A 12,958-nucleotide genomic window follows, 5' to 3' on the forward strand; every position below is an offset into this window, starting at 1 on the left:
ACCAAAAATGACACAGCAAAGTTTATCGCTGTTTACCTGCGTTTCCATTTTAGTCTTCTTGGTGTATTTTCTATTAAAATGCTGACCACGTATTAGCCACACATTTATAAACATAGCAAAAAGGTAGCCATTTGAGTGCTGTGTGAGCAAATGTGCACTGAATGCAACTTTTGTCTGGACTGAGAGATTCGAGTCTAATTATACTGGTGGGTGCTTGAAGAAGAAAATAGTAAAATCATTTAGTTATTTTCAATGCAGATGATGGCTGGTTTAGTAGTGACTGGTTTACTGTTTTGAAAGAGTGCTCGGCTTTGTTGCTTTTTCTGTGTCGCACACATGAGTGACCGAGTCCAGTGGGCTGGAGTACAAAAAAATAATGAATAGTACACTTGTTCATGTGGACTGCTGTCCTTGTTATGTGCCATGAATTTTGCCTTTTGACAACTTTCCTATGAGCATCTCAGGCAGACTCTCTGCGACGGAGAAAAGAAAACCTTGCCGGTTACAGCAACGACAGACGTCTGGTCAACGCGGACAATGGCAGCTGCGAGAGGACGCTCGAATGTGCAGGTATGCTGAGACGTCTAGGCCATTGGTATTTCTTTAAGGGTTGTGACATTGCATTCCTTCCCATTCTGTCCTCTTCTTCTTGTTGCCGTCTCTCTCTTTGTCCTCACACTGGGGTGCAGAATTTTCTGTGTATTTATAAAAAGGTGATTGTGAGGTCCCTTGAGCTTTTCTCCATCTACTTCTCTCTTTCTTCTGAAGCTTCTTAGCATCTCTCAAAGAATCAATTAGTGATGGACTGCAAAGACTCGCTGAACGTTCAAGTTACCTGAAGATCAACAAAGCATGCACTTACCAAGCTATTACTGGGATTGGAGGATTGTCACAAACCTCTGATAGTCCGCGGCTTAAACTTATTGTGTTTGTGTCCTCTGAGATCACGTCTAAGAAATTCTGCTAGTACAGCTCAGAAAAACAGGTTTGTTTGTGTTAGTCTATTTTTGACAGCATTATTTTTAGATTGCACATATCCATGAGTAGGCGATATCTAATTCTAAACCTTTTAAAACTCTTTAAAAGTGTTTCGTTTTCAGTTTAGGAATAAAACAGTTTGAAGTTGATCAAAGGTGGATCGTTTCTTTAGTATTTGTGTCTTTGTTTTTGTTATTTTCGTATTTACTGACCTTTTATGCAGACGTATTTGCTGTTATAATTGGACTCATATATTAAATTCCACTTCTTAGAGACAAATTCCAGCAGGATTTGTTTGTCATGGCAGTACTCTTGCGCTTTTTAATTTACATGTCTCACATTCATCTGCTACGTACAGTATGTGCCAGTGTTAGTTATTTCCTAATGTCAGATGTCACATCTGCTGATCCGTTGGTGTGCATACATTTTCATAATGAAACAATTAAATTATTATTACCTTTTGCTATGCTTATGCTTGAAATAGTAAAAAGCAGAAATTACAGGTCACAGTAAGTGCACGCTCAAAAAAAAAAAAAAAAAAAAATAGTGATGTAACTGCACTCTAAAAAAAAGAAATCATAAAAAACAGTTAAATGACTGGCAACATCGGCTGCCAATCAAAAACTGTACAATTAAAGTTAAAGTTCAAAAACAATAATTTTACAGAGTTTTTCTTTAAAAGTTTTGCTGCCAAACAGATTTTCCCCAGATAATTATAATCAAACACCTTTAAAGCAACACTAAAGAGTTTTTTTACCTTAAAATAACGTTTCCAAAAAAGTTTCAGTCGTTCATCCACTGGAAACAGGGTGAACGGCACTTTCACATTCCTTTTGCAGCCCTCTATCGGCCAAAACCGCACTAAAGAAGTTTCCAACCGTCGGGTCGCGGTCCTGTAGTTTCAGTGAAATCTACAAAAACTTGCTTTACGGCAGACCTACAATCCAATCAGAGCCAGCTTTGCTAATGGACAATTCCGCTTCCAACCTGTAGGGGGAGCAAAGAGCAAAAACTCTTTAGTGTTGCTTTAATAAAGTGACCAATAAAAGAAAAAGTGAAAAAGAGATGATTGTCTCTGCATTTTACCCATCCACTGCAAGGCATGAACACGCACAAACCACACACATACTGGGCAACTATCACTGCAACAGCACTTCAGTCACTTCCTGCCAGATGTGGGATTTAAACCAACACCCTCTGGATTACAAACAAGTCTGACTCTCTAACCACTAGGCCACGATGCTTGGACATCTGTCTGTGAATCCCGGTCACTTTTACCTCGCTTTCTAGAAAGATTCTTGATGTCATGTCTTGACATTTTTTATAAGGCACACTTTATGTGCACTCAAAGCATGAACTCAATATTCTGAATTCACAATGAGCTTGCATATTACTCACAACGTGAGAATCTCACAGTATGAGAATGGTGTGACGTCACTGTGATCATTGCGTGATCTCACGTATTTACTGGGTTTTGTAGCTTTCTGTGATGATAAAGTTTGGGTGGGTTAGGTGATAGTAAATATTATTCATCTGGAAAATATCTTGAATGGATAAATGTTTAACCAATCATTATTTCATATTTGATTTTAAGTGACTTCATATACTGCTGTTTTCATTGTCCTAAAAACGGGCTGATGTCTTCCTTGTTCTATGAAGTTTCTCCTATCAGAAATATGTAAAGAGTTCTGATTGTGTAGCTGGTCCATTGTGATGTGATTTAACAACAACAGCTTGGCAAATGTTGATCAGAAAGGTCACACCAGATTGTGGAGGCTGTCCTCAGCAAAGGCCAGACAAAGGGGATTTGACTTCGTGATGAAAATAACGTCTCGATGGCTTTGCGACAAAAACACTCTACAAATGCAACTCTTCGCCTTCTCCGTGGAAGCGCAACAAGGTCACGCCCTTTTTTGGTGTATAGAAACAGAGCGCAGTGCGTCATAACCTGAAAACCACGCCCACCGGGGGGGAAAACAATCCATCCGTCTCCATTGACTTTGTGTTGCGGGAGGCCGCCTCCTTGTCATTTCTGGCTTATAACAAAAAACAGAATAATGCATAAAAGCTGCTGTGTGACAAGATGTACAGCTAACAAGCCAAAGAACCCAAAAATACGTTTTTAAAAGCTGTCGACCCCAAAAAACGAGCGTTTAAAGACACAAAAGTGGAAACAGGCAACTTTTCATATATTACTATTAACAGAACTGCGCCCACTAGGGAGAAACGTAGTCGGCGATCCACTTTTTTCTCCTTAAAGGCTTAGTTTTACGTCTCGACAGCTTATAAAAACTTATTTCTGGGTTTTTTGGCTTGTTAGCTGTACATCTTGTCACACAACAGCCTTAAGACATTATTCTGTTTTTTGTGGGCGTGGTTTTCAAATTTGCATAACTGCGCTCTGGCTCTATTCCTGTAGGCGGGAGTTCTTCAAAAATTCAGAATTTTGTCATATATTCGGGAAGTAGAGGGCTGTAGTCCAAAACAGCCATTCTCTGTAGTCCTTGAATAGTAAAATCTAATAAATAAAATATATATTAAATAAAATATATTGCTTGGCATTGAGCTTTATCATTTGTTGCAGTTGTTGTTTATTCTCTAATAGCAAGTTACTTTTAATTATAAAAAAAATATTGTTAAATTGTTAGTATGGGCACTTTAAATATAATGAACTATATATTTAATTACAGATTTTTATTGTAAATGTACATGTAATTTAAAAGAGAGTATATGGATGGTTTGTATTTCTGAGGACACAGATATCCTTGCATGTGTTAGAGAAGCTTGTGTCAGCCCTGGATCTCCTTACTAAACCCTACCAAATCCGCAGTAACAGTGAATTTTGGACTCAATTTCCTTAGGATTACATTTCCCTTACAGACAGGACAGTACTGTATGACATCACAAGGCTTTTTTATCCCTTTAAAAATATTTTCCATATAACACACACAAGCCAAGTTGAATGGACGGATGTAAAATGGCTTAAGGAGGTCATTTGAACTTGGACATTTGTTATCAGTATGGGATATTGTTTGATTTTATCCTGTAGGGATGACAGTGCCTTGTAGCCATTACTGCGCTTTATAGTCCGAAGTGAAATATCAAAAAGTGCCGCCCCACCTTAAAGTTTAGCCCAAACCATAAATCATAAATCTTATAACAGCATTACGACCAGCCAGCTGTCTAACTCTCCACATTCTCCAAAATGTAACTGTATTGAGCTGAAACATTCAAAGTGTATTTGTGAAGAACAGGGCGTTGAGAGCGCTGATTCTGGGAATTGGCCTCTGCTCGCTGACCTGATGGCACCGTCGTGATATTTCAACCAGGGTCTATAGTGAGCTGTTACACCTGAGCTGGCATTTCTCACAGTACCGTCACACATCTGAAGGCATGAGTCACGTGTTGAATGTCCTTTATCATTTAGCCTTCCCCTTCTTTCTACTTCGAGCTGTTAAATATTAAAACAGTGCTTTAGTTTTAAATCTCTCCTTATTTAAAACACCTGACAAAAACCGAGACAAAGAGTGAAATGTGGCTAACTTTAGACCCAATATAGTCGGCTGAGTAACCCACCTCTACCCAAAATAACCTTCAATTTGGTTACATGTCGAAGTTTTGCCAAGAATAACTTAAGGTACTATATTCCATCATGTAAGCAAAGTAAACAGGTCTTCAATATGTTTGCTTTCATATCTCCCTAACAAGCTGATGAGTAAAATCAGGTGTTTTAAATAAGGAGACATTCTGGAAGGGGGTAATCGAGGACCTGGATTGGGAAACACTGTGTTAAGGTATGCGTTTCGCATTTATGTGCAATATCCATGTATGTTTAAGCAGCGTATAGATCACTCCAGCCTGCAGGCTTGGATCATTACATCACATTACCAACTAATACCATAATGCGATTAGGAATGCTGGGAAATATGAGTGTTTCTATGCTAGATGAAAAACAGATTTGTACCATTATGCCGTCATCTATGAAGGGGGGCAGTATACATTTTCGGAAAGTTACGTGATACACTGTATTATAGCATTATATTTCACATCTTCATGAATGAATGAGCCAGCACTGTTTAAGACCATAATAAAGATGAAAAGTTTAATGGTAGTTTGATGATATAAAGATTAAAATGAAGGCTGATATGAAATAAAATGCAGTCACGGGGTTGACATTAAAGGCCAAACATTGGTTACATAACAGCATTAAAGCGGGTATTTGATAATTAGGCTTGTTAGCCGTAATAATAACAACACGCTGGTTAATGTTTAACTCTCATCCTCTTATTACTGTCGTCATCTGGTGCTTGAATGTTTCGTTGCTATAGTAACAGACACAGATGTCAAGGGCTGTGGTTGTTTTGTGTTGGTGAATTTTGGCCATTCCTATTATGAAAATCTTCTGTTTTTGCTGTTCTCTATAGAAAAATTGGTCAAAAATAGCTGTCCCTAGCAATACCCTTTTAAAAAATAAACATTTGCACCTTAATGCTGTGTTCACACCAGCCGCGGTAGAGGCGGCAAGCGTGGGTGATTTACATGTAACGCCCCATTCAGACAGACAGCGACCAGCAGTAGCAGAGCGACGTGATCTCATTCATTTCAATGGAAACCGGGCCACTTCTGGCGGCAAGGGCGAAAGTGACCGTTGCCGACCGTATGGGCGTGTCCAGCGACGTGAGAAAGTTAAGAAAAGTTTAACTTTATGCAAATGTCGAGCGAATTTCGGGAGCGAATACAAATGAGAACGAAGCGGTGGAGTTCACTTCATCCTTCTCTCGTCAGTTACTGCCGTGGATGGTACTCATTTGTTTATGACAAGCAGATTTAGAAACGCCTCTTAGAAAGAGACGGGCGACACACAGCGATAACATCGCTTGCTGTCTGAATGCGGCTTTAAGTCAATGCAAAGACGCGATTAGGTATCCTGTGGCGCGTTCCGCGCGAATTGAGTGTTACCGCAGGACACGCGCGAGTTGAAAAATCGTAACTTCAGCGGATTTCCATGGTGCGTTACCCAATCAGGACCTTGCTGTAGTAGTGACGTGATTACAGGAAGCGAGCAGAGTCTCAGAAGCCCCTCCCATGATGCGAATTTCCGCGTGAATGTCTCGAATGACTACAATTTCACGCGCTGCTTTAACACGCGAATGAAGTAAGTAAACTCAAATGTTCAGGCCTCCAACTACACGAGAATAGCGCGTTTTTGCCGCTTCTACCGCGGCTGGTGTAAACGCACAGTTCATACTAGGACCTTTTTAAAGCGTACTGCCCCAGTGACAGCTTGGGACCATTTAAGCTGGAGAAATATGATTTTTCCATTAAACATTTACATTTATACATTGTGGCTTTCAAAAGCGGAGAAAAAGCAAATCATTGTTTCAAATGAAAGCAGCTTTTGTCAGGTTGTATTTACTCTACACGTCTGCTTCACTTCCTGTTATATGTCTGCCTTTAATTTACACTTTCAAACTAAAGAACATCACAAATAAGATCTCTTTTGTTTCTCATACAGAGCATTGAGATTCTACAGAGAGACAGCAAAATTGACATTTTCGTACATATCCGACACTTAGTCATAAACCAGGCAGGAAACATCTATTCATCTGTTATATAATATCTGTCTGGATAGTGTCAAAGTCCCACTGGATCAGAAGTTTTCCATAGAACTCATAACATATCCAACATAATGATCAGAGAAACCTTTTGTTTTGGATATATGATACATCCAGCCGGTCAATTCAGAGATAATCTGATTACACTAAATTGCATAAGGGGCTTATTTTTGGAGTGCACACTCCATTGTGTTACACACATTACACATGCTATGACATAACAGCTATAATGTCTATATATTCTTGCTTAAGAAGTACCGCTTTAACATATGATAATAACATAATGATTCAATTCAATTTATTTTATTTATATAGCGCTTTGTTAGCAGCTTTACATTAATAAAAGCAAGAGAAAGAAAAATCAGAGGACAACAAAACAAGCAAAGTACAGTGGCTCAGAGTAATAATGTAACGTATGGAAGAAAGATCTAAGCAAAGCCAATGTCAGCTGACTCCCAAGGGTTTGAAAATAACTCCTAGGAAAAAACACCTGTGGGAAAAAAGTCCTAGGTAGAAAAATCTTGGCATAGCTGATCCTATAGAAAATATATATTAAATACTATATTATAACATTTTATGGGAATTAAAATTGTCAGCCAGCCTTTGAATACAAAAGATGTGGTTGAATTTATTGGCGCATTAGTGTTATGGATACGGTAAGTTTATCAGTTTCATTTATATTCCATACTGCTGGGAATTGTGGGTATCATGATTTGATGCTGACTCTCTAGTGTAGGTTACGCATGCTAAGTGTTTTCACAGGTTTTCCACAGCGCTTTACGGACATTCTCAATCTTGTTCTCAAGACACTTTTATTTGAACAAGCCAGCTTTCCATTTCACTAGAATCCCACCAGACCATCTCTGACTGACATGTTTAACCAAGTCAGTCGGTGTCTCGTTCATATCTGTAAAATACCCACAAACAGTTATGAGAGCTATTTGACTTGGGTCAGCGAGGTGATGTATATGCAGTATTTATGAGCATTGTGGTCCTTGAGGTCACAACGTGTCCTAGATTGGAGGTTGAGAAGATTCTCAGGGATCAGAGCTAGCAAAAAGATATTATCTCATCTGTTTATGCATTTAACTATTAAAAAGTGTACATTGGACTCCTTTAATGGGCGTTAGTTTCTACTAACATAGTGAAAAACATTTTTTTTTTTTTGCATTTTTGAAAAATTTCACATAAACACGACAACCCTGTCTAAATGTTCTAAGGCTGTGTCCGAAATAGCTCTCTATTAGCTTACCCTTAAAGGTGCAGTTGAATGTAAAACTATTTACCTAGGCATAGATGAATAATAAGAGTTATTTACATGGTAATATTGTGAGCCTCAAACACAATTGTTTCGTCCTTCTTATCTAAACATGCAAAAGACATCTTAAAAACAGACCAATCTCAACATTACATTAACTGTGACGTTACAGTCGAGATGTACACCCCCAACATTAAATTATAGATTAAATCAAGTACAATGTTGTTACAATGCTAAAACAAAGTTGTGACTGCATTGTCCTTAATTGTTGTTTTAGTTATACTTCTGCATCCCTATAGACTGAATTAACACATGCACCTGAGGTCACCCTTATCACAGATTTGCGTTTACAAAGAGACGACAAAGCAAAAACCTTTGAATTCATCTTAAAAAGTGTGCGTTTTCAGGATCCCATAATGGCGTTGTTGTGTAAACGAACAGCCAATTGGCATAAAAACTTTGTCGACACTTTTATAGAATGGTTAAAATATAACCACTAAAAGGAAATTGAAGTTTCGAGCCCCCTGACATTTGCTTTAAGAATGTTTGTTTAAAGTAATATACAGACGTTGCAACCCTATACGACTGTGACATATGTGTGGATAAAGGCAGGCAGAAGAAGCAGATCCATATGCAAGTGCCTTTTAATGATAACATAAAGCGATACAAAATAATACTAAAAGTGTAAAACTGAAACAAACACAAAAGCAAACCTAAACCACATACATCCATTAAACGACTGATACAAGACAACTGATACACTGGGCTTATATACACTAAAGGGGGAACAAGGAAACAAGACACACCTGGGGAACAATCAGCACACAGACCAATAAACAAAAGAACTACAAAAAACTACAGACATGGAAGACAAAGACCAAACTTCAAAATAAGAGCACAGGACAGGGAAACACAAGACATGACTGTGTCTTAAGCGAATGAAGAGAATGAAACGTAAAGCTCTTCTTGATTTAATGTCTCTGTAACAGCATGGTTATTGCTTTGTTGCTTTGTGGTTTTGACATTTTATACAATTCAATTGATGTTTGTTTGGCATTCATTCTTGTTAGAGGGTAGCCCAATAAAACATTCAGATGGTTTAGCCACACTTATATATAAAAGTCATTGCATTAAGTAATGTTATTTCAGCAAGTGATATTTATTTTGATATTTAAGCGCAGTCCGGTTGTCAAACATTTGTGGTTTATTGTCGCTTTGATGAACTGCCTGTGGCTACTCTGTGTATATGTGTGGACCTAAAGAAAATTATCTTTATAAATCCACTTAAAATAGACCACATAGTTAGTTCAAAGTAAATGCAAAACTACACTGTAAATGCAAAAGAAGAGAGAAGTAATGAAAAAAGTGTAGGGTGACATTACCGCAATGACAGTCAATCACACTGTAAAAAAATATTTAAACTTAAAAAAGTGTTTATGCTGCCTTAAAATTTGGAGTTAATTCAACTTAAAATATTGAAACAACAAAACTTTTTTACCGTGAAAATGATACACTTAAGAGAGCACCAATTATCCAATTCATGATTTTGCGTTTCCTTTGGCGTGTATTAGTACATGTTAATGATGTGCAAAAGGTACAAACCCCAAAGTAAACGATGACGCGAGTTATCGTCTCCAACTTAAATCTCTACAACAAACACACAGATTGTAGGCAACAGTTTACTTCCTGGGCCTGTTGACATGGACACTGCGGTCATTATCATAACCCCGCCCGCTTCTGACTCACAGCCAGTAAGTTGTCGATTTTTTTATATTTAAAGATCTTACTACTAACTAAACCATGACTCAAACACGAGTTTTGTGCAGTGCAGCCTAGCGCTTGTAATTTGTCGTTTCTACGATCACAAATGCAGATGGTTTTAATGTTTTAGTATCCTTACCTTACCAATCTGTTTACCAACATTCTGCTCAAACCACGCTCGCAAAGTTGATCGATCAATTCGGTCATCTGAATTTTCTGGATCAGATTTGGCTCGTGTTGATAAGGTAGTAAAGACAATTTTAACTTCTGACAGTATTGCGTTGGGGGCTAAAATCATCCAAATACGGTAAGGAGCGTCACATTTTCGGCTGACGTCAGAGGTATTCAGGCCAATCATAACATACTGGTAAGCTGGCCAATCGGAGGACACTACGCTTTTCAGAATGATATGTTTTGTACAAAATCAGAGCATTTCAGGAAGACAGGGATTTATGGAGCAACGATACTGTAAGGTACGGTGAAAAAATATGTGTTTTTGAACCATAAACACCTTGTATTATACGAAATACACAAAATAACATTGTTTTTAGCAATGTAATAGGTGCTCTTTAAGACACGTGCAAGGATAAATGCTTTGGTCCTGCTGAGATCATGTACAAATCCCCTTGTCTTAAGTATTATGGGTCGAGTTTTTGATCACAGCTCACTGACAGCGTGATCGATTGCTCGTGGGTCAGATGTCGTTTCAAGTTTCTTTATTCTGACACATCTGCCCGCTCATCCTCCTTGATGGAGATTCACAGAAGGACGGACTGAAGAAAACACTGCGTACTTCAGCAGGAGGGCTAAGCGACGAAAGACAGGAAACCCTGGAGAAAAGAGTCATGCTGAGATGTCACACGTGGAGAGAAAACATGTGGGCTTTCCACAGGTCATGCCTGATGCCTCCAAACCCCATAAAAATACCCCAAAACCTTTAAGCAAGAAAAACTATTTAGTTACTACCAGCTATGATGCTGTCTAATAAGGTAGCTGCCTACCTTCAACAGTGTTGAACTGAATAAGGCCATGTTAAAGATTATATAACATATCTTCCCCCAGTTTAAACATACTGTTGGCACATGTGTTTTCACTTAAGATTGTGCTACACTATACATTTACCAGAATCCTTGGTAAGAAAGGCACGGCTGTAAAAAATGGGCTGTACCACCACAGTATTGTGAATTTGTTGCCTTAACCATGGGCTAGACCCTCAGCGACACTAATCACGATCCAGGAGGCCGGCTGGTTTATGGTGTACTGATTGAAACCAGCTTTGTATGTGCACACGAGGCAAAATAACTCACTTGTGGGTTTTAACAGCGAGGAAGAAGGTGTTAAATATTTTCATTGTAGATGTTTCAAGTCCAACAGGCTCCAGGACTGCTTGTGATGGTGTTTTCAGCTTTCGGACCACAAAGCAATGCCGGTGTTTCAGCGTGGAAACACAGATCTTGCATCTTTTTGCTTTGAGGAGTGACTTCCAAGAAAGTGACATAGATGTCAAATGCTCGACTGAGCTGAGATTAAATTCTCTTCAATTTACTGTACTGAATTTCCTATACAGGCAAACGTAGAGGAAAGAAAGGTGAAGCTTAGATTGGTAAACAGAAGCAGGTAACGTGATGTGGTTCTGCACTGGAAGTACATTGTGTTTTTTGTTTGGAATTTGTCCATTGTATGTCAATAGATGGAATGGCAGCAGAGATGTTTGATGTAGTGTGAGATTGTTTATATAGCCTGATTGACTTGTACAGAGACCTTCCAGGCCATGAAAAAGTCTCTTTGATTTATATACACACAGACAGGCAAAAAAGCATTGGTCTATTCATCATTATGCCTTTGAAGATTTTCATTTTTTGCTTGAATTTTTTGTTGTCATGGGCGTTGGAACCATTATATGTGGGTCAAGACCAGAGGCAACTTTTCGATCTCTCTAATGAAGCCAATACTTAAACTGCAATTCACTGACTGGCCACTAGAGGCTGGCTCCAAAAGGGAGTCAATCACCAGAGACCCCCATGGTGGGCGTGGCTTTAACAACAAGCCAGTTCAGCTTCACCCACGTCCCTCCTCTTTACCCATTTTCGGTTATCTGCAAGTGATGCACGGCCAATATCACGACGGCAGGCTTTGCCAACTATTGGCTTCAAAAAATCTCTTCAGAAACCTATGGGTGACCTCACAAACACTACGTCCATATTTTTTAAAGTCTATGGTCAAGACCCACCCACATTTTGAGACCAATGATATTGGACCCACTCACTTTTTTTCTAATTTAGGGCATATGTCTGTTCACTTGTCAGAGCGCCTTCAGTCAAATCTATTCCACTTGAGGAAGGCCTTAATAAATTAAATTCCATTACCCATTTTAGCTACAACCTTGACTTCCAAATCCATTTCACTTTGCCCATTTCGAATTTAAACCCCTTTTTCGTTTTTTGCTACTTTTACCTGATGCAATCTCGAGAGCCGCAACACATCAAGATAAACAAAGCTTTTAGACTATTAAAGCAATTATTTAATTAAAAGGCACCAGAATACAAGAAAATAGCATCTACTCCAGTAAATGTTTTGGACCCACAAACTTTTTTTTTGCTTTCAATGCCCATGATATTGGTACCCTTAAAAGAACACGCCCACATTTTGGGAATTTAGCTTATTCACCGTATCCCCCAGAGTTAGATAAGTCCAAACATACCTTTTTCATGTGTGTGCTGTAACAAAGACTGGAAGTAAATACTGCTCCCAATAAGTGACAAAATAACGCGAACATTTTCCTATTTATATGTTGTGATTTGTATAGTCACACCGTTGTACAAATAACAAGGTGATATGAGACACAATATGAGAAGGCGAAGCGCTGCTGCTTGTGCGGAGTGATTTGCACAACTCTGTCCGAACTCTCTGCTCCTCACCAGGAGGCTTCTCGGGTGCTGTGAGCAAATCACTCAGCCCAAGTAGCAGTGCTTCACCTTCTGAGAATATAGTTCCTAGTATGTATTCTGTTAAAAGATCGCTGTGTCTCATATCACCTTGTTATTTGTACACGGTGTGACTATACAAATCACAACACATAAATAGGAAAATATTTGTGTTATTTTGTCACTTATTGGGAGCAGTATGCTAGCTGACGCTATTTACTTCCAGTCTTTGTGCTAAGCTAAGCTAGCGGGGGCTGCGTCAGACCGAGTTTCAGCACGCACGGAGATGAGAAAGGTATGTTTGGACTTATCTAACTCTGGGGGATACAGTGAATAAGCGAAATTCCCAAAATCTGGGCATGTTCCTTTAAAGGTGCATATCTGCATTGGTACACATTAGAACCATAAACTGTAAAAAAAAA

At 38.8% G+C, this 12,958-nt stretch overlaps 1 protein-coding gene across 2 annotated transcripts in view; it reads left to right on the forward strand.

Moving 5' to 3' along the window:
* Positions 1–367: 367 nt before the first annotated feature.
* The window catches only part of ninj2 (ninjurin 2), a 33,031-nt gene continuing 20,440 nt past the window's right edge, over positions 368–12,958 (forward strand). The window contains exon 1 of one of the 2 annotated variants that reach the window (XM_055190754.2): positions 368–570. In XM_055190754.2, the coding sequence (XP_055046729.1) occupies positions 538–570 (33 nt within the window). In that variant the 5' untranslated portion in view covers positions 368–537. The remainder of the gene's footprint in view (positions 571–12,958) is intronic. The other variant, XM_055190753.2, reaches the window with a different exon arrangement.

Source organism: Misgurnus anguillicaudatus, chromosome 1, assembly GCF_027580225.2.
Source record: "Misgurnus anguillicaudatus chromosome 1, ASM2758022v2, whole genome shotgun sequence".
Taxonomy (NCBI): Eukaryota; Metazoa; Chordata; class Actinopteri; order Cypriniformes; family Cobitidae; genus Misgurnus; species Misgurnus anguillicaudatus.